The sequence below is a fragment of the Rhinoderma darwinii genome, chromosome 3 (genome assembly GCF_050947455.1).
Source record: "Rhinoderma darwinii isolate aRhiDar2 chromosome 3, aRhiDar2.hap1, whole genome shotgun sequence".
NCBI lineage: Eukaryota > Metazoa > Chordata > Amphibia > Anura > Rhinodermatidae > Rhinoderma > Rhinoderma darwinii.
This window is the reverse complement of record NC_134689.1, coordinates 300,620,105-300,645,191: the sequence shown is the minus strand read 5'-3', so window position 1 is coordinate 300,645,191 and position 25,087 is coordinate 300,620,105. Positions and strand designations below refer to the sequence as shown.

At 40.4% G+C, this 25,087-nt stretch overlaps 1 protein-coding gene across 1 annotated transcript; it reads left to right on the top strand.

The window, feature by feature from the left end:
• On the top strand, positions 1 to 25,039 carry HDDC3 (HD domain containing 3). The gene is made up of 4 exons (XM_075858131.1): positions 1 to 193; positions 6,243 to 6,298; positions 17,519 to 17,759; positions 21,943 to 25,039. The coding sequence occupies exons 1-4, from the start codon at positions 31 to 33 to the stop codon at positions 22,071 to 22,073; spliced, it is 591 nt and encodes a 196-aa protein (XP_075714246.1). The 5' UTR covers positions 1 to 30; the 3' UTR covers positions 22,074 to 25,039.
• The last annotated feature ends 48 nt before the right edge of the window (positions 25,040 to 25,087 follow it).

Genomic DNA, 25,087 nt, shown 5'->3' with positions numbered 1-25,087 from the left:
AGCTCAGTGGGGCAGTGTGCAGCCCCGCACATGCGCAGTGAAGAGGCCGGTGTATTGAAAGTAAATAAGTCAATGCCGTGTGTGATGTCGGACGTTGCTGGTCTTCTAGAAGCGGCGCACTTTGCTGCTGAAAAACATAAAGCGCAGAAGAGGAAGGACGTTGAGGAGACGCCCTATATAAATCACCCCATAGGTAAATAGTGGCTCAGTTCCATCTGTAGTGTAGCGCGCCTCTGCCTGTCTGTGCCAATTGGTCCAATCACTGCGCTGCTTCCATAATAATAGACGAGCCTGTCACGTGTCTATATGACCTCCTGTCTATGAATGGTTCTAGCAAAACCTATAGTAATGAATGTGTATAAGTTACATAGAAAGCTCGTGTAAGGCCGGAAGGGCTGTTTCCCATTGTAGTGGAGAGTTGCTCAGATGACATAGTGGTCAGTTGTCTGAGTATCACATGTGCCAGGTGGTTGCTTAGCAACTTTCAAGTATCGTATAGAGGGACAACAGATGCGACAGGCGGCAATTTTTTTTCCCTGGCTATGTTCACACGGAGTATTTTGGGGGAGGAATATCTGCCTCAAAGCTCCAAACGGAATTTTGAGGCAGATATTCCTCCCCCAAAATACTCCGTGTGAATAGCAATTATCGCGCCGTTTTTCGCCCGCGGCCATTGAGCGCCGCGGGCAGAAAACACGCTTTCTCCTGCCTCCCATTGAAGTCAATGGGAGGTCGGAGGCGGAAGCGCCCGAAGATAGGGCATGTCGCTTCTTTTTCCCGCGAGGCAGTTTTACTGCTCGCGGGAAAAAGACGCCGACGCCTCCCATTGAAATCAATGGGAGGCGTTCTCGGGCCGTTTCTGCCGAGTTTTGCGACGCAGTTTCCGCGTCAAAAAACTCGGCAAAAGACCCCGTGTGAATTTAAGCCGCTTCTCTAACCGCGCCCATACACACCCTGTTCCGCCCACACAGTATTATGCTCCCATAGTGCCTCCCCACATTATAATGCCCCATAGAATCCCCACACACCGTATAATGCCTACATAGCTGCCACCATGCAATATAATACCCTATAGTGCCCCCCACCCAGTATAGTGCCAAATAGCTGCCCCATACAGTATAAAGCCCACACTGATGCCCCCATACAGTATAATGCCCCCATAGCTACTCGATACAGTATAATGTACCCATAGCTGCCCCCATACAGTATAAAGCCCACACAGATGCCCCCATACAGTATAATGCCCCCATAGCTACTCGATACAGTATAATGAACCCATAGCTTCCCCCATACAGTATAAAGCCCACACAGATACCCCCATAGCTGCTCCCATACAGTATAATGTCTTCTTAGCTGCCCCTAGTGCCATTGCCCACATAGTGCCACACCCCCTGTAGTGCAGCTTTTTTCCTGGTATGTCCGCTGCGGAAAACTGCAGCACTGGCCTCCTGGGATGATGTTTCATCCCAGGAGACTGGTGCAGCCTGTGATTGGCTGCAGCGGTGGTCACATGGGATGAAGCGTCATCACAGGAGGCTGGCCTTCTGACGCCATCCGGGCCGCCTCCTGGGATGACGTTTCATCTTATTTGATCGCCGCTACAGCCTGTGATTGGCTGCAGAGGTCACATGGGATGAGACAACAATTTTCAAGGAACAAGGCAGCACATCCAAAAATAGGGATTTTATTTACGCTATTTTTGGATGCGCTGCCTTGTTCCTTGAAAATTGTTGTTTCCATTTGTGGAACTTTGGATCAGGTTCCTGTAAAGGCTTACACCCGTTATATTACATCAAATATTCTCTCCGGTGCTGTGATCATCCTCCTTTCTTCAGCTACATGGGATGAAACGTCATCCCAGGAGGCCATGCTGGAGGAAGGAGCACAGACTTCTGCTTCAGTATCAGTTTTTTTGTTTTTTTTTCTGTTTTGTGTTTTTTTGCGGCAAAAAATGCAACAACTGCCATTAGTTGCGGGATTTAGCTCCCCATTGCATTCAGTGGGGAATTCCCGCAACAAATAAGCAGTGTTTACGTAAATACAATTGACATGCTGCGGAATACATTTCTGCACCGCAGGTCAATTTGAGCATTTTTTTCCGCTCAGTATTTACGCAGCGCGTGGATGAGATTTGTTCAATCTCATCCACTTTGCTGCTACTGTATTTTGCTGCGTTTTCTCCGGAAGGAAAAAATGCAGCAATTCCGCTACGTGTGGACAAGCCCTACTGGTGCCGAAATGACTTCACAAATGCAACCATCAGAAAATGATTCCAGGAAAATCTGTACTCCAAAAGCCAAATTGCGCACCTTGCCGTGTGACAAACAGCAGTTTACAACCAGTAGAAATTGCATAAAAATGTTGTGCTTTTTCTCCTGAATTCCTTGAGGAAATAAAAGATTTTGAGCTAAAACTTTATATTATTGAAAAAATAAGTATTTTTCATTTTCACAACCAAATTCTAATTAACAAAAAACCTGCGGTGTCAAAATGCTCACTAGAGATTTCTTGAGGGGTCTAGTTTAAAAAAAAAAAAAAATTAATCGGGGGGGGGTGGTGTTTCTTATGTGTTGGCACCTCAAGGCCTCTTAACCCGTTAGTGACCGGCCCATAGTCTTTTTACGTCGGTCACTAACGGGCCTTATTCCGATGCCATAGACTTTTTACGTTGCGGCATCGGAATAAGTAAACAGAGCAGGGAGCTGTCAAATCTCCCTGCTCTCAGCTGCTAGAGGTAGCTGAGGGCTGGGGGCGTCCCTGCTCTGCCGTGTGAGATCGATATAAGTATCGATCTCACCCGTTTAACCCCTCAGATGCCGTGCTGAATAGCGAGCACCGCATCTGAGTGATTTTGGCGAAAGGGAGGGAGCTCCCTCTCATCCAACTGACACCCGGCGATATGATCGCCGAGTGTCTGTGTCTCCGATGGCAGCCGGGGGCCTAATAAAGGCCCCCAGGTCTGCCTGTGGTGAATGCCTGCTAGGTCATGTATTATAAATGCGATCGGATTATCGCATAGCGAAGTCCCCTAGTAAAAAAGTTTAAAAAAAGTTTAATAAAAAATGAAAAACCCACTTTTTCCCCATTACAAACTGCTTTATTATTAACAAACAAAATAAAGTAAAAATGTTACACGTATTTGTTATCGCCGCGTCCGTAACGACCACAACTATAAACTTATTACATCATTTAACCCGCACGGTGAACGTCGTAAAAAAATAAAATAAAAAAACATGCAAAAATTGCTGTTTTCTTTGAATCAAGCCTTAAAAAAAATGTGATAAAAAGTGATCAAAAAGGCGCATCTACTCTAAAATGGTACCGATAAAAACTGCAAGTCGTCCCGCAAAAAAAAAGCCCTCATACAACTGCATCAGCGAAAAAATACAAACGTTACGGCTCTTCAAATATGGAGACACAAAAACAAATAATTTTGAAAAAAAAGCGTTTTTACAGTGTAAAAGTAGTAAAATATACAAAAACTATACAAATTTGGTATCGCTGCAATCGTAACAACCCGCTGAATAAAGTTATTGTGTTATTTATACCACACGGTAAACGGCGTAAATTTAGGACGCAAAAAAAGGGTGGCGAAATTGCTGGGTTTTTTTCTATTCCCCCCCAAAAAAAAGTTAATAAAAGTTAATCAATAAATTCTATGTACCCCAAAACGGTGCTATTAAAAAATACAACTTGTCCCGCAAAAAACAAGACCTTATACAGCTATGTCGACGCAAAAATAAAAAGGTTATAGCTCTTTGAATGCGACGATGGAAAAACGTAAAAAATAGCTTGGTCATTAACGTCTAAAATAGGCTGGTCATTAAGGGGTTAAAAGGGAATGTCTTGCTAGAAATTATTAATTTTTCAGTTAAACAATTAGTATTTGAGTGATTACACATTGTTTTAATTTTTTCACAAGTCAGGAAATATTATAGATTAGATTCTAATTTATAACCTTTCCATGTGCTGGCCACTAAAGGGAGCAGTTCCCAAAATTGCAGCATGGTCACTGTGGTAAAGCAACCTCATTGATTTATGCTGCAAATTTGGGGTGGACACACTCTCCTCTAGTGTCCTCACACAATCCCCCCTCCCTTATTCTGGCTAGTGCCAGGAGAAGGAGGGGTTTGAATCTTCAAACCTCATACACTGTGTGCCGCCATTTTCTGAGCAACTGCACAGTGTAGGAGGATTAGACACAGGGCTCAGCAGACCGTATCACACGAACATAATACACACATCACATACACGAACATAAATTACCTGCCGCTGGTCAACGCTCCTATTCCTTGCGCCTGAACATATGGCGGAAGCCGCGGCCGGAAGTCGTCATCTTACTGTCCGGCAGTGGCTTTAGGTCCACATGAAAATGGCGCCGAATTTCGCTCTGTGAACGAGCTTCGTTTGGTCTGCATGCGCCGTTCCCACAAAGACGGCGTATGCTTCTGAGAACGGAATGGCTCTGTTCGCATTCACTATGGGGCTGTATGTGCCGTATAGCATCTCTGTATGTGTCGTTAATCGACACATACATAGATGAAAAAAAAAAATGGCAGCCCCCATAGAGAAGTAAAAGTTTTAACACAGTAAAAATTAGAACGTGACAACACTAATAAATAACATTTTTGTTTATATTTTATTAAAAGCAATATAATAATAAAAAATCATGACACCCCTTTAAAGGACGAGTGTCGCGGAAATAATTTTTTTATATCAATTTGCTTTTAGTGTTTTATTAAAAAAATTAAAATTTATTTGTGTGCTTGTGTTTTACTTTTTTTTTATTTTTTCACTTTTTCTTGTCTATGGGGGCTGCCATTTTTTTTTCCATCTCTGTATGTGTCGATTAACGACACATACAGACATGGAATACGGCACATACAGCCCCATAGTGAATGCGAACGGGCCCGTTCCATCCACTATGCTGTACGCAGTCTGTGTGCGAACGACGCATGCGCCGTTCCAAACACAGTCCAAATTGAAGGTCTTCGGCCGAGCGACGTCCGGCGCCATTTTCTTGTAGATTACTACTTCCGGTCGCGGCTTCCGGACTTGTGCACTTGGAGCGAAGGGAGCAGACGGACCGGAGGGAGCGGCGGCGGCAGGAGCAGGTAAGTTAGGTCTGTGTATGTACGTGTTTTACTGTGTGTTTACTACTGTATGTAAACCTACTACACTGTGTGTTAGCTAAAAAAATGGCGACACACAGTGTAGGAGGTTTGACCGTTCAATCCCCTCCTTTCTCCTAGCACTAGCCAGGATAAAGGAGGGGGGGATTCTGAGAGCTCACTAGAGCGAGTGAGTCTTCTCAAATTTTGCAGCATAAAGCAATGTGGTTGCTTTACCACATGCCAATGCTGCAATTTTGGGAATTGCTCCATCTAGTGACCAGCACTGGGAAATGTTATAAATTAGAATCTAATTTATAATATTTCCTGACTCGTGAAAATTTGTTAAAAAATTAGAACAATGTTTAATCACTTATACACTAACAGTTGAACTAAAAAAATTAATAAATATTTTTTTCTAGCGACACATTACCTTTAAAGAATGAAATTGTGCCTGGAAAACATCCTAATAAAAAGATGGCCCCAAAATTCACAAGGCGCTCCTTCATTTCTGAGGCCTGTGTTTCAGTCATGTAGCACACTAGTGCCACATATGGAATAATTCTAAAGACTTCAGAATCCGGGTAATAAATATTGAGTTGGGTTTCTCTGTTAACACTTGCTGTGTTACAGAAATAGATGGATTCAAATTGAATATCTGGGGGAAAAAATTACATTTTCAAATTTCAGCTCCACTTTGCTTTGCTTCCTGTGAAACACCTAAAGGGTTAACAAACTTTCTTAATGCTGTTTTGAATACGTTGAGGGGTGCAGTTTTTAAAATTGGGGTATTAATGAGAGGTTTCTGATATGTAGACCCCTCAAAAGCCACTTTATACAGGAATTGATGCCTTTATTGAAAATTGTATTCAAAATTTAAAAAACCTGTTACCTTATAACGTTCTAAAAAAACCAACATTATATTGGAAAAAAAATGACATAAAGAAGACCTATTGTAAACCTTATCTACTAAATTGTGTGGTATCATTAGCTATTTTAGAAGCAGATTTAAGAAGTACTAAAAAGCAGTTTTTTCCAGAGTAAACATATTGACCCAAATTTGCCATTAAATTGAATTTAAATGTGTCATTTAATTCAGTAATAAATTGTCTCTGTTGATTTATATTGTAGGTGTTGCGAGGATATTATCTCACGAGGCTGGAATCAGTGATCTGGCGGTGCTGCAGGTAAATATGCATGCAAAATATCCATTTATTATAAACCACAAAACAAGGAATTAAAGGTTATGTACACCTTGGAAAGATATTATTATTAAATCAATGTTTTAGGTGTTTTTTTGTTTTTAAATGTACTTAGACAAAATTTTTATTCAATCTGTTCCGATACAGCTTCTATGTATCCTCTGTTTAGTTTGCTACGAGCCAATTCAGTTCATCAACTTAGATGTAAATCGATATTACCACTGTCCTTTGTGTTAGACACACACAGGCCTATCTCTCAGCCTAGCCATCTGTTTAATTTAATAAATGTTTAAAATAACAAAAAAAAAAAAGGATTTAATAAAAATGCTTTAAGCTCAGTAGGCGGTGGGTAGAACGATATGTAACACCAACAGGTTGCCAATAGGCAAGACATTTACCCTATTTCTGTTCTACTAATCAATAGATCCTATGTAGATTTACTGAGTAATTGTAAAACATAACTTTTATTCACATGCTCTATAACCATATCAATATTTAAAAAAACAAACTTCAAGGGTTCTGTGATAGTACTTTTAAAGCGGCAGTGCCTGTGTAACGCTGCACTGCAGCCAAAGAAATGATTGAACAACAATGTGTCTTGCTGTATAGTAGTAATCTATTTGATCGCTGGAGTGCGCCTGCATATCGCCTCCCCATATAACAATACAAAGAACCTCTTTGCTTATGTTAAAACCACAAAATTAGTCCCCCCTGATATGTCTCGCTGTAGATACGGCGTCCCCAGGGTGTTATGAAGAAATGGACATGTTATTACTACGACATACACTACCGTTCAAAAGTTTAGGGTCATTTAGAAATTTCCTTATTTTTGCAAGAAAAGCACAGTTTTTTTCAATGAAGATAACATTAAATTAATCAGAAATACACTCTATACATTGTTAATGTTGTAAATGACTATTCTAGCTGCAAACGTCTGGTTTTTAATGCAATATCTACATAGGTGTATAGAGGCCCATTTCCAGCAACCATCACTCCAGTGTTCTAATGGTACATTGTGTTTGCTAACTGTGTTAGAAGGCTAATGGATGATTAGAAAACACTTGAAAACCCTTGTGCAATTATGTTAGCTCCGCTGTAAACAGTTTTGCTGTTTAGAGGAGCTATAAAACTGACCTTCCTTTGAGCTAGTTGAGAATCTGGAGCATTACATTTGTGGGTATGATTAAACTCTCAAAATGGCTAGAAAAAGAGAGCTTTCATGTGAAACTCGACAGTCTATTCTTGTTCTTAGAAATGAAGGCTATTCCATGCGAGAAATTGCTAAGAAACTGAAGATTTCCTACAACGGTGTGTACTACTCCCGTCAGAGGACAGCACAAACAGGCTCTAACCAGAGTAGAAAGAGAAGTGGGAGGCCCCGCTGCACAACTGAGCAACAAGACAAGTACATTAGAGTCTCTAGTTTGAGAAATAGACGCCTCACAGGTCCTCAACTGGCAGCTTCATTAAATAGTACCCGGAAAACGCCAGTGTCAACATCTACAGTGAAGAGGCGACTCCGGGATGCTGGCCTTCAGGGCAGAGTGGCAAAGAAAAAGCCATATCTGAGACTAGCTAATAAAAGGAAAAGATTAATATGGGCAAAAGCACACAGACATTGGACAGAGGAAGATTGGAAAAAAGTGTTATGGACAGACGAATCGAAGTTTGAGGTGTTTGGATCACACAGAAGAACATTTGTGAGACGCAGAACTGAAAAGATGCTGGAAGGGTGCCTGACGCCATCTGTCAAGCATGGTGGAGGTAATGTGATGGTCTGGGGTTGCTTTGGTGCTGGTAAAGTGGGAGATTTGTACAAGGTAAAAGGGATTTTGAATAAGGAAGGCTATCACTCCATTTTGCAACGCCATGCCATACCCTGTGGACAGCGCTTGATTGGAGCCAATTTCATCCTACAACAGGACAATGACCCAAAGCACACCTCCAAATTATGCAAGAACTATTTAGGGAAGAAGCAGGCAGCTGGTATTCTATCTGTAATGGAGTGGCCAGCGCAGTCACCAGATCTCAACACTATAGAGCTGTTGTGGGAGCAGCTTGACCGTATGGTACGCAAGAAGTGCCCATCAAGCCAATCTAACTTATGGGAGGGCCTTTTGGAAGTATGGGGTGAAATTTCTCCCGATTACCTCAGCAAATTAACAGCTAGAATGCCAAAGGTCTGCAATGCTGTAATTGCTGCAAATGGAGCATTCTTTGACGAAAGCAAAGATTGAAGGAGAAAATTATTATTTAAAATAAAAATCATTATTTCTAACCTTGTCAATGTCTTGACTATATTTTCTAGTCATTTTGCAACTCATTTGATAAATATAAGTGTGAGTTTTCATGGAAAACACAAAATTGTCTGGGTGACCCTAAACTTTTGAACGGTAGTGTACATGAAAAAAAACATCAATATATCAAAATATGCCATAAATGCCTGATAGCTGTGGGCTCTAGTGTGTGCTACTTCACTTTTTCTGTAAGTCCCAGAGAGAGCTGCACAAGGTCCCAGTAGAGGCATCCCCACCTATTAGACATTTATGACAGTACTCTAATATATATTACTGGAATCACTCCCTGTAGGATAGGAGGCATTCGTGTTAATAGTACGAAGCAGCAGAACTTGATCGATCTGCCCTTTTAACGCTGATAGCAGAATATAGGAAGAATAGGCTAAATATTAGGTAAGATATTAAAGGGAATTTGTCACCTCCGTTCTGGCGTGCAAAGTCGATCCAAAGTATTACTATGTGTAAACAATGAGCAATGTCTTTGTAAATCAATTACAAAGTGTTCCCACACCGTATGTAAATTAGACGGTCCTGTATCTAAGGCTATCATATGTGATACTGTCTGCTGGGCCCTGTATCTAAAGTCCTATTATGTGTGATACATGTCTGCAACGGGGCCAATGAACCTTTAGCTATGCCCCTGAAAATGGCCCTACCTTGAACATTGTAAAGTGAGGCTGTACTCCCTTTATAAGAGCAACAGTATTCAGATTCACTCAGTAGCTAATGGGAACCCATGCGGCTGAAAGAAAAAAGTCAGACATATTTTTGTAGGTATCACAACTTCCACCTCCCGGTTCTCCTGTGTGGTGGAAAACATGGACTTGACATTAAAGGACCCTTAAAAGGTTTGCAGATTAATATAAGTTATGGGTATAGTACAAGGATATATCATAATTTACTATTTAGTGGTAGTGAGACCACAAGGATCCCCACTAAACCCCAGAATGGAGTGGCTATGGCCCCTTGATTTTCTCTGCACAGGTGCTTTTGGGAGAACTGAAACCTAGCCCAATTCTTGTGATTGCGACTGTGTTACAACCGTCAGGAGCTGCTGTGTTTCACTAGCGCTGCAGCCCTTCGTACTAATAATCTAGCAGTAATTCATAACTTAAAGGTGTTGTCCACAGGATAGGTCATCAGTATATTATCGGTGGGGGTTTGACACCCGGCCCCCGCACCGATTAGCTGCTCCGCCTGCCTCCGGGCACCTGATGTCCACGCTCGAAACAGATGCCTCTGGTCACGGAATAGTGGCCGGACTTATTTACTGGACCCCCGTCGCTCATTTACTGATGACTTATCCCGTGGATAGGTCATCAGTTGTCTGTGCCTGGACGACCCCTTTTAATATGCTGTAAAGACCCCTTTAATGGAAGTGCAGAGCCCATAGTGTAAAGTGGATCCTGTTTGTACACTTTATTTTATTAGCTGCCATCTTTGTTGTGCAGTATAGTACAGAAAATAAGCGCCAGTCACCAGTGCACAGCTAAAGATTTTTCCAGTAACCTTGCATTGCATGGTGCATTATTTTACTGGTCATTGTGTCTTATAATGTATTATAGCGTGTTACATTACTACTTGTCTTATTTTAGTCTACATTACTTTTTAACTTTGGTTATTATTTTGGGGGCTTTGGCATAAATAAAGAGGACGTGTCTGCTTTTCTGACATCTCTGTTTTGTAAATTCTTGGATTCCCTGTGAAATATCCGAGCTCAAGTATCCCTATAAACCTCATGGATGCCAAGATAGTGTCTTCCTCCAGGCAAGGTATTCATTGTTTTTTTTTTACTGTATAGGAAAGTGTAGCCTGCAGCTCTATTTTCTACAGTTGGCCAATGCTATAAAAAAGTTTTCATTGGTTTTCCAACTTATAGCTGTAGTCTTAAATGTACCCAAAATAGGAAAGACACTTTCTAATATGCTTACCTGACCAATTCTGGTTTGGGTATCGATCCATGATGTGGTAAGCTTACTATGGGCGTGCATCTATTGGCTTCTGTAGTGACACAGTGTGACTTTGCAATGTGTGTGTTGCATTATTAAGCCACTTGCAAAACAAGAAGTGGTAGGACATGGATAGCTGCAACGTGAGACCAGCGGAATTAAACTGGGAAGTGTATTTTTAGATTTTAGTCAATTTAAAGAGGCTCTGTCACCACATAAGTGCCCTATATTGTACATGATGTGATCGGCGCTCTAATGTAGATTACAGCAGTGTTTTTTATTTCGAAAAATGATCATTTTTTACTGTTATGACCTATATTAGCTTTATTCTAATGAGTTTCTTAATGAACAATTGGGCGTGTTTTACTTTTTGGGCAAGTGGGTGTTGTACAGAGGAGTGTATGACGCTGACCAATCAGTGACCAATCAGCGTCATACACTTCTCCGTATTCATTTACACAGCAGATAGCGATATAGCTATATCGCTATGTGCAGCCACATACACACACACTATAACATTACTGCAATGTCCTGACAATGAATATACATTACCTCCAGCCAGGACGTGATGTCTATTCAGAATCCTGACACTACAGCACAGCAAGCGTAATCTCGCGGGATTACGCTGTAAACGGTCATTTCAAACGAGATTACGCTTGCTGTGCTCTAGTGTCGAGATTCTGTTAGCGAAGTGTCAGGATTCTGAATACACATCACGTCCTGGCTGAAAGTAATGTATATTCATTGTCAGGACACTGCAGTAACGTTACAGTGTGTTTATGTGGCTGCACATAGCAATATAGCTATATCGCTGTGCTGTGTAAATGAATGGAGAGAAGTGTATGACTCTGATTGGTCAGCGTCATACACTCCTCTGTACAACGCCCACTTGGTCATATAGTAAAACACGCCCAGTTGTTCAATAAGAAACTCATTAGCATAAAGCTAAAATAGGTCATAACTCCGTCAAAAATGATAGTTTTTCTAAATAAAAAACACTGCTGTAATCTACAATATAGGCCACTTATAATGTGGTGACAGAGCCGCTTTAAGGCTATTCCTGAAAGTCAGAAAACCACATTAAGCTGTCATCTGATAGCATGCAGTGTTCTTTCAAACACCTGTTAGCTACCTGCATGAAACATCCATGTGTTATATACTATAGTGTCTAAAGTGGGTGAATACCTGAACATCGCACCTATGATGAGCTTGGTTGACATCCCATGGGCGTTAATATGGAGTTGGCCTCCTTTGCGGATAGAAGAGTCTCCACTCTCGGAAGGCCTTCCACAAGATTTTGGGGTTTGTCTGTGCTATCTTTTGGTTATTCTGCCAAAGGAGCATTTGTGATGTCAGACACTGATGTTGGATGAGAAGGTTTGACTTGCAATCAGCATTTCTGCTATCTTAAAGATGTTAGATGGGGTTGAGGTCCGGGCTTTGTGCGGGCCATTTGATTTCCTCCACACCAAATGCGTCACACCATGTCTTTATGGATTCCGTTTCGTGCTCCGGGGCACAATCATGCTGGAACAGAAAAGCGCCTTCCCCCAAACTGTTGCCACAAAGTCGGAAGCATACAATCGTTCAAAATGTCTTTGTAGCATTAACATTACCCTTCACCGGAAATAGGGGCCTAGCGCCAACCTTGTAAAACAGCCCCAGACCATTATCCCTCCTCCACCAAATGTTACAGAAGGCACTATATTTTCCAGTTGGAAACGTTCACTTGACATCCACCAAAATTCAGACTCGTCCATCAGACTGCCAGATAGTGAAATGTGATTCATCACACTAGAGAACACGTTTCCACTCATCCAGTCTAGTGGTGGCGTGCTTTACATCACTCCAGCTGACACTTCGCATTGCGCATGGTGATATTAGGCTGTGTAGCTGCTCAGTCATGGAAACCAATTTCATGAAGCTCCTGACTTGTGCTGATGTCACTTCCAGAGGCAGTTTATAACTCTGAACAACTTAATATGGTCCTACAATGTTAGAAAGTGGTTTCCAAAGAACACCACACATATATTGTGAGGTGAAGCTCTGTTGGATCTGGTAATTTCTAATAATGCAGAGCTTGTTGGGAATGTCAATGTTCGTGAAAACCTCGGTAACAGTGATCACAATATAGTTACATTTTACCTATACTGTAAAAAACAAACACAGGCTGGGAGGGCAAAAACACTTAATTTTAAGAAGGCCAATTTCCCCAGGATGAGGGCTGCAATTCAGGATATGGACTGGGAAGAACTAATGTCAAATAATGGGACAAATGATTAATGGGAGATTTTCTAATCTACTTTGGGTAATTATACTGTGAAATTTATTCCTATAGGTAACAAGTATAAACGACTAAAATTAAAGCCCACATGGCTTACACCTTCTGTAAAAAGGGCAATACATGACAAAAAAAGGGCATTTGAAAAATACAAATCTGAGGGTACAGCTGTAGCCTTTGTAAATTATAAAGAGCTTAATAAAATCAGCAAAAATACAAAATGAAAGGCAGGTGGCCAAGGATAGTAAAACAAATCCCAAAAAATTCTTCAAGCATATAAATGCAAAAAAGCCAAGGTCTGAACATGTAGGACCCCTAGATAGTGGTAATGGGGAGTGGTGCCAGTGCTGTTAATATATCAGTTGATATACTGAATTAGATGAATGTAGATATGGTGCAAGCTAAATTAAATTAAATAAACGTACACAAGGCCCCAGGACCAGATGGGTTACACCCTAGAGTTCTTAAGGAGCTTAGTTCAGTTATTTCTGTCCCCCTCTTCATAATATTTAGAGATTCTCTTGTGACTGGTATAGTGCCAAGGGACTGGCGCAGGGCAAATGTGGTGCCTATTTTCAAAAAGGGCTCTAGGTCTTCGCCGGGTAATTATGGACCAGTAAGCTTAACATCAATTGTGGGGAAAATGTTTGAGGGGCTATTGAGGGACTATATACAGAATTATGTGACAATAAATAGTATTATAAGTGACAGCCAGCACGGTTTTACTAAGGACAGAAGCTGTCAAACCAACCTGATTTGTTTTTATGAAGAGGTGAGTAGAAGCCTAGACAGAGGGGCCGCTGTGGATATAGTGTGTTTGGACTTTGCAAAGGCATTTGACATTGTCCCTCATAGACGTCTAATGGGTAAATTAAGGACTATAGGCTTATAAAGTATAGTTTGTAATTGGATTGAGAATTGGCTCAAGGACCGTATCCAGAGAGTTGTGGTCAATTATTCCTACTCTGAATGGTCACAGGTTATAAGTGGTGTACCCCAGGGTTCAGTGCTGGGACCACTATCGCGAGATTACGCTGTTAACTGTCATTTCAAATGAGATTACGCTTGCTGTGCTGTAGTATCGGGATTGTATTAGCGATGTGTCAGGATTCTGAATACACATCACGTCCTGGCTGGAGGTAATGTATATTCACTGTCAGGACACTGCAGTAGAGTTATAGTGTGTTTATGTAGCTGCACATAGCGATATAGCTATATCGCTATCTGCAGTGTAAATGAATGGGGAGAAGTGTATGACGCTGATTGGTCACTGATTGGTCAGCGTCATACACTCCTCTGTACAACGCCCACTTGGCCATATAGTAAAACACGCCCAGTTGTCCATTGAGAAACTCATTAGCATAAAGCTAACATAGGTCATAACTCCGTCAAAAATGATAGTTTTTCTAAATAAAAAACACTACTGTTATCTACATTACAGCGCCGATCACATCATGTACAATATAGGCCACTTATACTGTGGTGACAGAGCCTCGTTAAACCTACTTGAAAAAAATCCACAAATGCACGATAAGTATAATATTATGAATATAAAATAGACCTTTTATTAGATGAATTAAAAAACAGACTTAAGTAAGGACATGGATACAGCTCTGAACCGGTCAACACTCAATTAATGCAGTATCAATATAGTAACCCTATGCTGGATACAAGATCCTGATGCATAGGTAACATAAGAATGGTGAAAAGAGAGACCATGCATGCGGATAGCCACAATAAAGTTAAGCAACAGACATGTGAATGTCTGTATGTACCTGAATGTAACTAATTATAAATGAGTCCAATGTAATGCACATGGGATATACAGAGATGTACTGCAAATGCAAAAAATTAACAGGATCTGAAGGCGATGTAGACTGAATCTATATTTAAGCTTCTTTTGCCAAGTGCAGTAACTGAATAAAGCAAGGTATAACCAAAGTTATCATCACAAAAATAGCAGGAAAAAAGGGGGGGAGGAATCCTCCAGCTCACCTGACACTATGGAGTGTGTCTCAGCAGCGCCCGGAATCTCGTGTCGGCACACGTTCAGAAGCACGGAAAGGAGAGGAAAGTGTTGTTCCAGCGCTGCGTGAAGTTTTTTAAAATGGAAGCAGATTTCCAAGTTTAATGGTATTCAATTAAAAATAGTCCAGAGGTATCGTCCTGATGTGAGGGTAAGCGGGCGGTGATGTCCTTAGAGCCTACGCGTTTCGGATGCTACTGCATCCTTAGTCTTGGCTGTAATGTCTGTTTTGAAAAGCGCGCGTTGTCTCGTTTTTATCCTCGTCTCTATGGTGCAGCTGATTGCTGAGTGCGTTCCACTGTTGTTATCCATTTGGAACGCAAACCGGAAGTAAGAATGGTTACTGCCCGTTGTGGTGTTTACATTTTCACTTGCGTACTGTAAGCTGACAAATTGGTCAGTATTATGGTTTGGGGTGTAAGGTTATGCAGGTTCGACCCAAGCATGGATGTATTTTATATTTTATATTTTATATTTCAGGTGGTGTTTGTCGTGTGAAGTGGAGACCAGATAGACGGAAGGTCCCGTCATTCACCACTTACCCTGTAGCCCCAATATATCTATCTAACAGACAATGGTACATATAGGATTGGTAAGTGTTATGTGTATTTATTTATTTAAATGAAGTATTATTTAGACAATTGTTTTATATTGTCATGTAGGTGTTAGCATCTTTTCTTTGGATTTATAGAGTGGTATGTTTGTAATGTCTGTAGGTAGTACGCTATTTGTTTATGTTATAAGTGGGCAGAACTAATGTGTAATATTGAATGATGTTATTAGAGGGGGATTATCGAAGTTCTTATTGAAAAAAGGGGACAGGGACGAGTGCGCGTTTTTGGATATTAAGGACATAACATGGGAAGGGAGTGAGGGTGGGACAACAACTGGAGCAAAAATTATGTGTAGTAAAAGACATAATTTATGAATGTGACTAACGAAAAAGTGGTTTAAAAGATATAAACAGTGGTGTACATGGCAAAAAGCACATGTTATGCATGTACAGACTGTGAATATACAGGAGAGGATGTCTTGGAGAACCATAGTATTGAAACTTTCCAATAATTGGATTATTATTATATTATCTTTGGGTATGGTTTAATTATTGGTCTATGGTGAAACATGGGGAGAAGAGGAGCTCAGAGAGATGCAATGTTGCTGCTATTCTGTTGTTAATACTGAAACATTAAGTCTCTTCTGAGGTTGAGGCCATCTGGATATCTGGTTTTTAGTCTATATATCCAGTATGCCTCCCTGAGGTGGGTTTTGTGTTTAAGGTCGCCTCCCCTTTTGGGGGGGGTAGATCTTTTTCGTTAGTCACATTCATAAATTATGTCTTTTACTACACATAATTTTTGCTCCAGTTGTTGTCCCACCCTCACTCCCTTCCCATGTTATGTCCTTAATATCCAAAAACGCGCACTCGTCCCTGTCCCCTTTTTTCAATAAGAACTTCGATAATCCCCCTCTAATAACATCATTCAATATTACACATTAGTTCTGCCCACTTATAACATAAACAAATAGCGTACTACCTACAGACATTACAAACATACCACTCTATAAATCCAAAGAAAAGATGCTAACACCTACATGACAATATAAAACAATTGTCTAAATAATACTTCATTTAAATAAATAAATACACGTAACACTTACCAATCCTATATGTACCATTGTCTGTTAGATAGATATATTGGGGCTACAGGGTAAGTGGTGAATGACGGGACCTTCCGTCTATCTGGTCTCCACTTCACACGACAAACACCACCTAAAAAACTTCACGCAGCGCTGGAACAACACTTTCCTCTCCTTTCCGTGCAAAGTTATCATCATTATTATTGGATAACAGTTGCAAAGATGTACAGACAATGAAAAGGTGGCTTACCAGAACAAGTGTGTAAGGAGTGTGGCCAGCCGCCTCGACGCACGTTTCACCCAGCTGCCTCGACGCACGTTTCACCCAGCTGCCTCGACGCACGTTTCACCCAGCTGCCTCGACGCGCGTTTCACTAAAGTTCTCCTCCGGAGGCGGTTTATAACTCTGTAGTCTGTGATGCTACACAGGATAGGTGTTTTGTACGCACCACACTTGGTGGCCCCACTCTGTAAGTTTGCTTGGTCTACAACTTCATCGCTGAGCTGTTTTTACCCCCAGATGCTTCCATTTTGCAATAATATCACTGATAGTTGACCGGGGCAGAACAGAAATTTTGCAAACTGGCCTGTGGCAAAGATGGCAGTGCCCTGTTTAAAGTCACTTAGCTCTTCACTACGACCCATACTTCTACCAATGTTTGTCTATGGATATTACATGGCTGTGTGCTTTATTTTATGTACCTGTTTGCAATGGGTGTGTCTGAAACACCTGAGCTCATTAATTAGGAGGGTTGTCCACATACTTTTGGCCATATAGTGTATATTTTCTTCAGAACTATTACATTATTATGCTACTCCGTATGCCAATACTATAATTTGTTTGCTGCACATACGTTCGTTTTTCTGTGTGTTCTTAGGGGTAAAATTATCAAAGATATGATCAAGTGGAGAGCTGCTCAATGGTGATACCTCACTTGGATTCTTGTACTGTTTATGTAGCCCTGTGACCTTTATTACCAAACGGCTCCAATTCTCCTTTCATTTGTTTCCTAGGCAGCTCTTCTACATGATACAGTTGAAGACACAAACACAACATTCATCGAAATCGAGGAGAAGTTTGGGCCAGAGGTCAAGAGGATAGTAGAAGAAGTGACTGATAACAAGACTTTGCCGAGGATGACAAGAAAACAGCAGCAGATTGAGCATGCCCCACACTGCAGCTACCAAGCTAAACTGGTCAAATTAGCCGACAAGTTGTACAATCTACGGGACCTGAACCGCAGCACTCCAAAAGGTACTTCTACCAGCCTCAGAAACCTGCAACTTGTTTTGTAGCTACACTTTACTACTCCATGCAGGAAATACACAATCTATTTTTTAGCACATTTTATTGTTCAACCTCATGTAGTATCAACAAATGCAACAATAAACAATGTGCTGCCGTTAATATTATCCAACCAGTGCTGTCTAAGGGACGAAATACACTTAAATAGGTAATTATCAGCAATTACCTTAAATATATTTTATTCAATTCACCTGATTATTGAAACCAAGTTCACTGCCCTGCAGGCAACGTGACCAGACTACTAGAATCATTTATGGCAGTCTGTATTCATGGCAGTCTGTATTCATTCACTTAAATTTGTATACAGTGGGTCTCAGTTAGGACACTAGTTTCTTAAAGGGAATGTGTTGCCAGCAAAACATGTTTTGTTTTTTTTTTAGTTAAACAATTAGTGTGTAGGTGATTAAACATTGTTCTAATTTTTTTATTTTTTTTCACGAGTCAGGAAATATTATAAATTGGATTCAATTTATAATATTTCCCAGCACTGGTCACTAGATGGAGCCATTCCCAAAATTGCAGCATTGCATGTGGTAAAGCAACCACATTGCTTTATGCTGCAAAATTGGGTAAAAATCCCTCGCTCTAGTGAGCTCTCAGAATCCCTCCTCCTTTATCCTGGCTAGTGCCGGGAGAAACGAGGGGTTTGAACGGTCTAACCTCCTACACTGTGTGTCGCCATTTTTTGAGCTAACACACAGTGTAGTAGGTTTACATACAGTAGTAAACACACACTGAAACACGAACATACATAGAAATAACTTACCTGCTCCAGTCGCCGCCGGTCCATCCGCTCCGTCTGCTGCCGCTGGTCCATGTGCACAAGTCCGGAAGCCGCGACCGGAAGTAGTAATCTTACTGTCCGGCCGCGACTTCCGGTCCACAGGAAAAACGCGCCGGACGGCGCGCATTTCAAATTGAACTGTGTGGGAGCGGCGCATGCGCCGTTCCCACACAGCGGCGTACACGATAGTGGATGGAACGGGCCCCGTTCGCAGTCCCTATGGTACTGGAGCTGCCGTATTCCATGTCTGTATGTGTCGTTAATCGACACATACAGAAATGGAAAAAAAAATGGCAGCCCCCATAGGGAAGAAAAAGTGTAAAAATAAAAAAAAGTAACACACAAACACACAAATTAATCCAAACGTTTTTAATAAAGCACTAACATCTTTAACATATTAAAAAAAAAATTTTGGTGACACTGTTCCTTTAAGCTGTGGTACGTGATGTTCCCATAGGCCAGGTATCTCAAACACGCGGCCCTGTCATCTGCGGCCAGCGTGGCACCGTAGCTCCCTCCGGAGAGAGCCGTCTGAAGGAGGGGAGCGCCGGTGCTCCTTTAAGTCGTCACACAGCCCCTGTAGTAGATAGCTCTACTGGGGCTCGCTCTAGGAGTGGAATCCCCAGCCAGAGCATTGCCGACACTTTGATCGGGCATTCCCCTGCTGGAGGAGCCCCTGAAGTCACTGTCCATAAATGGACATTGATGTCAGGGGCTTCTCCAACGAAGGAGTCCCAGAGCAGAGACTATACAAGCACTCTGCTCCGAGACTCCTGCTCTGGGGAAGCCACGGACATCACTGTCCACAAATGGACAGTGATGTCGGGAGCAGAGCTGGAATCCAAGGCAGAGAGCTAGTAGCGCTCTGCCTGGGACTCTGGCTCTGGGCAAGCCCCTGATATCACATTCCACTCCAGGAGGATCCCGTGACGTCACTATCTATGGACAGTGACGTCTGGCTCCTCCAGCAGAGGATTCCACTCCTAGAGGGGAGCCCCAATGGAGCTATCTACAGGGGGTTGTGGCACTATCTACAGAGGGCACTGTGGCATTATTTAGGGGGGTGTGGCACTACCTACAGAGGGCACTGTGCCACAATCTACAGAGGGCATTGTAGCAATATCTAAGAAGGGGCTGTCCAATGTTGATATTCTTGTATCTGCCAAACGCTGCCAACTGAGCAGTCAGACTGCATTTAGCGACACTTAAACTGGATTGTTAAAATACACAAATTTCTGGTAAGTTTAAACCGAATGGTATTATTATAGTAATTTAGTATTGTTATAGTAATGTAGTATTATTATAGTAATGTAGTATTGTTATAGTAATGTAGTATTATTATAGTAATGTAGTATTGTTATAGTAATGTAGTATTATAGTAATGTAGTATTGTTATAGTAATGTAGTATTATTATAGTAATGTAGTATTGTTATAGTAATGTAGTATTGTTATAGTAATGTAGTATTGTTATAGTAATGTAGTAGTATTATAGTAATGTAGTAGTGTTATAGTAATGTAGTATTGTTATAGTAATGTAGTATTGTTATAGTAATGTAGTATTATTATAGTAATGTGGTATTGTTATAGTAATGTAGTATTATAGTAATGTAGTATTGTTATAGTAATGTAGTATTCTTATAGTAATGTAGTATTGTTATAGTAATGTAGTAATATTATAGTAATGTGGTATTATAGTAAAGTAGTATTGTTATAGTAATGTAATAGTGTTATAGTAATGTAGTATTATTATAGTAATGTGGTATTGTTATAGTAATGTAGTATTATAGTAATGTAGTATTATTATAGTAATGTAGTATTGTTATAGTAATGTAGTATTGTTATAGTAATGTAGTATTATTATAGTAATGTGGTATTGTTATAGTAATGTAGTATTATAGTAATGTAGTATTATTATAGTAATGTAGTATTATAGTAATGTAGTATTGTTATAGTAATGTAGTATTGTTATAGTAATGTAGTATTATTATAGTAATGTAGTATTGTTATAGTAATGTAGTATTATTATAGTAATGTAGTATTGTTATAGTAATGTAATAGTGTTATAGTAATGTAGTATTATTATAGTAATGTGGTATTGTTATAGTAATGTAGTATTATAGTAATGTAGTATTGTTATAGTAATGTAGTATTATTATAGTAATGTAGTATTATTATAGTAATGTAGTATTGTTATAGTAATGTAGTAATATTATAGTAATGTGGTATTATTATAGTAAAGTAGTAGTGTTATAGTAATGTAATAGTGTTATAGTAATGTAGTATTATTATAGTAATGTGGTATTGTTATAGTAATGTAGTATTATAGTAATGTAGTATTATTATAGTAATGTAGTATTATTATAGTAATGTGGTATTGTTATAGTAATGTAGTATTATTATAGTAATGTAGTATTATTATAGTAATGTAGTATTGTTATAGTAATGTAGTAATATTATAGTAATGTGGTATTATTATAGTAAAGTAGTATTGTTATAGTAATGTAATAGTGTTATAGTAATGTAGTATTATTATAGTAATGTGGTATTATTATAGTAATTTAGTATTGTTATAGTAATGTAGTATTGTTATAGTAATGTAGTGTTATAGTAATGTAGTATTATAGTAATGTAGTATTATTATAGCGGTTGAAATGGCTAATTGATTAACAACAATTTTGTATTGTATCAAATTTGAATGTAATGCGGCCCGTCAACTTCACATTTTTTCTATGTGCGGCCTATTTACCCAGCCAAGTTTTAGACCCCTGTTATAAGCCATGCTTCTGTGACAGGCTTCCTAACTCTCCCACTTTTACTGTTGCAGGTTGCCTTTGTTATGGGGGTCACTGTTATAAGCTGGCTGTTCTATACTAGACTGGTGCATGATACGTGATTGGCACTGTTATCGGGGCTCTGTGGCACCTTAAAAATTGCCAAGACATGCACATTATGACACCTATAAAGGTCCGTCTTCCACCCTCATCTCTAAAAGTTAGAGATCTGCACTCATCCACCTCCACGTTCGAGCCCCCTTTCTCTACCCACACACACATCCAGTTGAGCATTTGTGTTCAAAATCAAGACTGATCATATTCTTGGTTACTTGGTTAAAATTTCTCAGAATAAAGTACGAGGATAAACTGACATTATGAACATACAAACTGCATGCAGATGTTGTCTCTGGATGGATCTTAACCCAGGACCTCAGTGCTGCAAGTCAACAGTGCCTTATTCATATATTATTAGTAGTAGTGGTGCTGGTAGTTGCACAACAGTATTCATAATATATATATGTATATACTAATGAGACTTTTTTCTCACAGTCAACATATACATTTCTTTTGTAGGCTGGTCAGAAAAACGAGTACAAGAATATTTCGGATGGGCATGCCAGGTTGTGAACGGTCTACGAGGTACAAATGTGATGATGGAGAAACATCTGGACCAGCTATTCCAAGAGCGAGGAGTTTCAGCTTGAATCTGCTGTATGAGAATTCACGTCCCATACATCATCAGTGTAAATGTATGCAATAATATGTAGAGCGCTGTTCCATTAAAGAGAACCTTTCACCTCCCCATACATGTGCCGCTGAGTTCAGCATGTAATAGGCAGGGCTGCACAAACCCTGGGGCACTTTAAAAAAAAATCCTATCTTTCTCCGTTATTTACATATCGGTGCGGTTATATTTGGCGCCCGATATGTAAATAAGTCCCTGAACGGTCAATGGGGCGTTTCTATCTAACGAAATGGAAAGGGGGCGAGAACACAGACTGATAGAGCCCGTAGCTGATTGGACAGTCTCGGAGCGAAGACATCACGCCCCCTTGCTATTTACTTAGATAGAAACGCCCCATTGACCGTTCAGGGACTTCTTTACATGTCGTGCGCCAAATATAACTGCACCGATATGTAAATAAGATAGTAAAAAAGTGTAAAGTGAGACCGTGTTTGTGAAGCACTGCCCATTACACGCTGCACTTAGCTGCACATGTATGGGGAGGGGAAAGGTTCTCTTTTTAAATAAACAGTGTTTATAATCAAGGAGGACATTAATAATAAGCTGGGTTATTATTCCTGGGATATAGATCAGGGGTGTAGTATAAAAAGTGGAATATAAAGAGGCTCTGTCACCACATTATAAGTGGACTATCTTGTACATAATGTGATCGGCGCTGTAATGTAGATCATTTTTGACGGAGTTTTGACCTATCATACACTTCTCTCCACAACGCCCACTTGGTCAAAAAGTAAAACACGCCCAGTTATCCATTGAGAAATTCATTAGCATAAAACTAAAATAGGTCATAACTCAGCCAAAAATGATCATTTTTCAAAATAAAAAACACTGCTGTTCTCTACATTACAGCGCCGATCACATCATGTACAAGATAGGCCACTTATAATATGGTGACAGAGCCTCTTTAAGGGCCCTTTGCATATTTAGTATTTGCCCCTTTCTCATTAAATATTTTTTGTTTTTTAAAATGGGTTCATTTCTTTCTCTGATGAAATGCAGGGTGTTTAGTGAATTTATGTATAAACCTGCTGGCACAGACTCTCATAAAACAATCTTTGCTGATCTGAACTGCCGGAAGCTCCTTGAAAGTGCCATCCCTAAAATCCCACACTGCAACAGTTTTGATAATCCGCCTACACTAGGAAATGTCTATGCTCCAATTCTGTAATACCTGTCCTGTACATCAAAGCCATAACCTTTTTGCTGCTAAAGGGATTATGCGACAATTTCTCTACTTTTTCAAATACACATAATAAACCCAAGATTTGAGGGGAAAAAAATCTGAATATATCCTCATACCCATTTATTTTCCAATGTAAAAACCTGGCAAAACGAAATTTTCCATCAAGGTGTAAAAAAACTAAATGCATAAAAATTTATTTTTGTATCTAAAGTCCAGCACCACTTATAAAGCTCAAGATGTGCAGAGTTCATAATGTACCTATAACTATGTCTTCATGCAGAAATGTTCACAAATTCATCAAAACAGAAAGGAACAAAAATCTTTACAAGTGGCCCATAAATTTGACCATCAGAGGGCACATATCCTCTAAGATTGGTAAACCTGTATCACGCCTGTGGATTCACTGTAAGGGTATGAACACACAGGTCGGATATGCTGTGTAAAAGAACACCGCGTGTCTGTCCGGAAAACCACAGGGAATTCCCCACTGAAAAACCTTACCAAATTGTAGTGCAGTGTTTAGCGCGGCATGTCCGCTGCGGGCATCCTGCAGGAATGGAAAAAAAAACCGGTTTATAGTTACCCATGGCCGAAGTCATGGCAACACGTCCCTTTGTTCTGAGAGTAGCCTGGCCTTCTGGGATGACACTGTAGCCCATGTGATCGCTACTGCCTCTGATTGGCTGCAGCAGTCACATGGGATGAAACATTATCCCAGGAGGCCAGGCTGCCCTAAGAATAGAGGATCGCACCACTAGGACTACGGCCAAGGGTAAGTAAAAGCTTTATTATTAATTTGAAATCAAAAACAACATTTTTTTTTTCATATTTGCGCCAGAATCGCAGCACTTCTGCCGCAAAAGTCGCAACACATGGCTCTTTGTTGCGGGTTTTACCTCCCCATTGAATTCAAGGCGGAAAACCTGCAACAGAAGAACAGCAGTTCTGCAGCATTAATTGACATGCTGCGGATTAAAATACTGCACCACCGGTCAATTAATAGACCGTTTTTCTGTGGATGTTTTCAGCTGTGTGGATGAGATTTGCTCAAATTTCATCCACGCTGTTGCTACTGTACTATGCTGCAGATCTTCCGCAGTGAAATCCATTGCGTAAAATCCGCAGTGTATACGTCCAGTATGTTCCTACCCTAAGGCCTAATTCACACAAACGTGTTGTACGTCCGTGTGACGGCCATTAAAACAACGGCCGTCACACAGATCTATATAATTCAATGGTGCTGTTCACATGGACGTTGTTTCAACGGACCAAATGGAGGGTCCATGAGAAAATAGACTCTAGTCTATAGGGGATGCGTGATAATGCATCCCGCAGCGCAGAGCACGGATGCACCACGGACGTGAAAAACTAGTTTTTCACGTCCGAGATGGGCAACGCTCGTGTGAATCCGGCCTAAGGACGGACGGAGGAGAGATGACTCTAACAGGCTGTGAGCTTTCTTCCTGCGATCACTTGCAGCTTCCCCCTCCCAACCTATCCCCTACAGAGAGATAGAACAGGGAAGTAAAACTGAATCCTACTCCCCAACTTGAAATGAGTGCTCATGAGATTTCAGGCTTTAATATGATACCGAGATCGAGGCTCTAGCTCTTTTTTTTTTTTTTTTCTAGTTGCGACAATCATTTAAAGTTGTGGCGTGTTACATACATTCTTGACAGTGAAAGGGTTAATAAGCTGATTGGTAAAAGGTTTTAAAGGTTAAATTAAAATCTTCCCCTGTGTCTCTATCGTTCATGTCTGTTTTAGTAAATAATTGTATTCCCTATAAG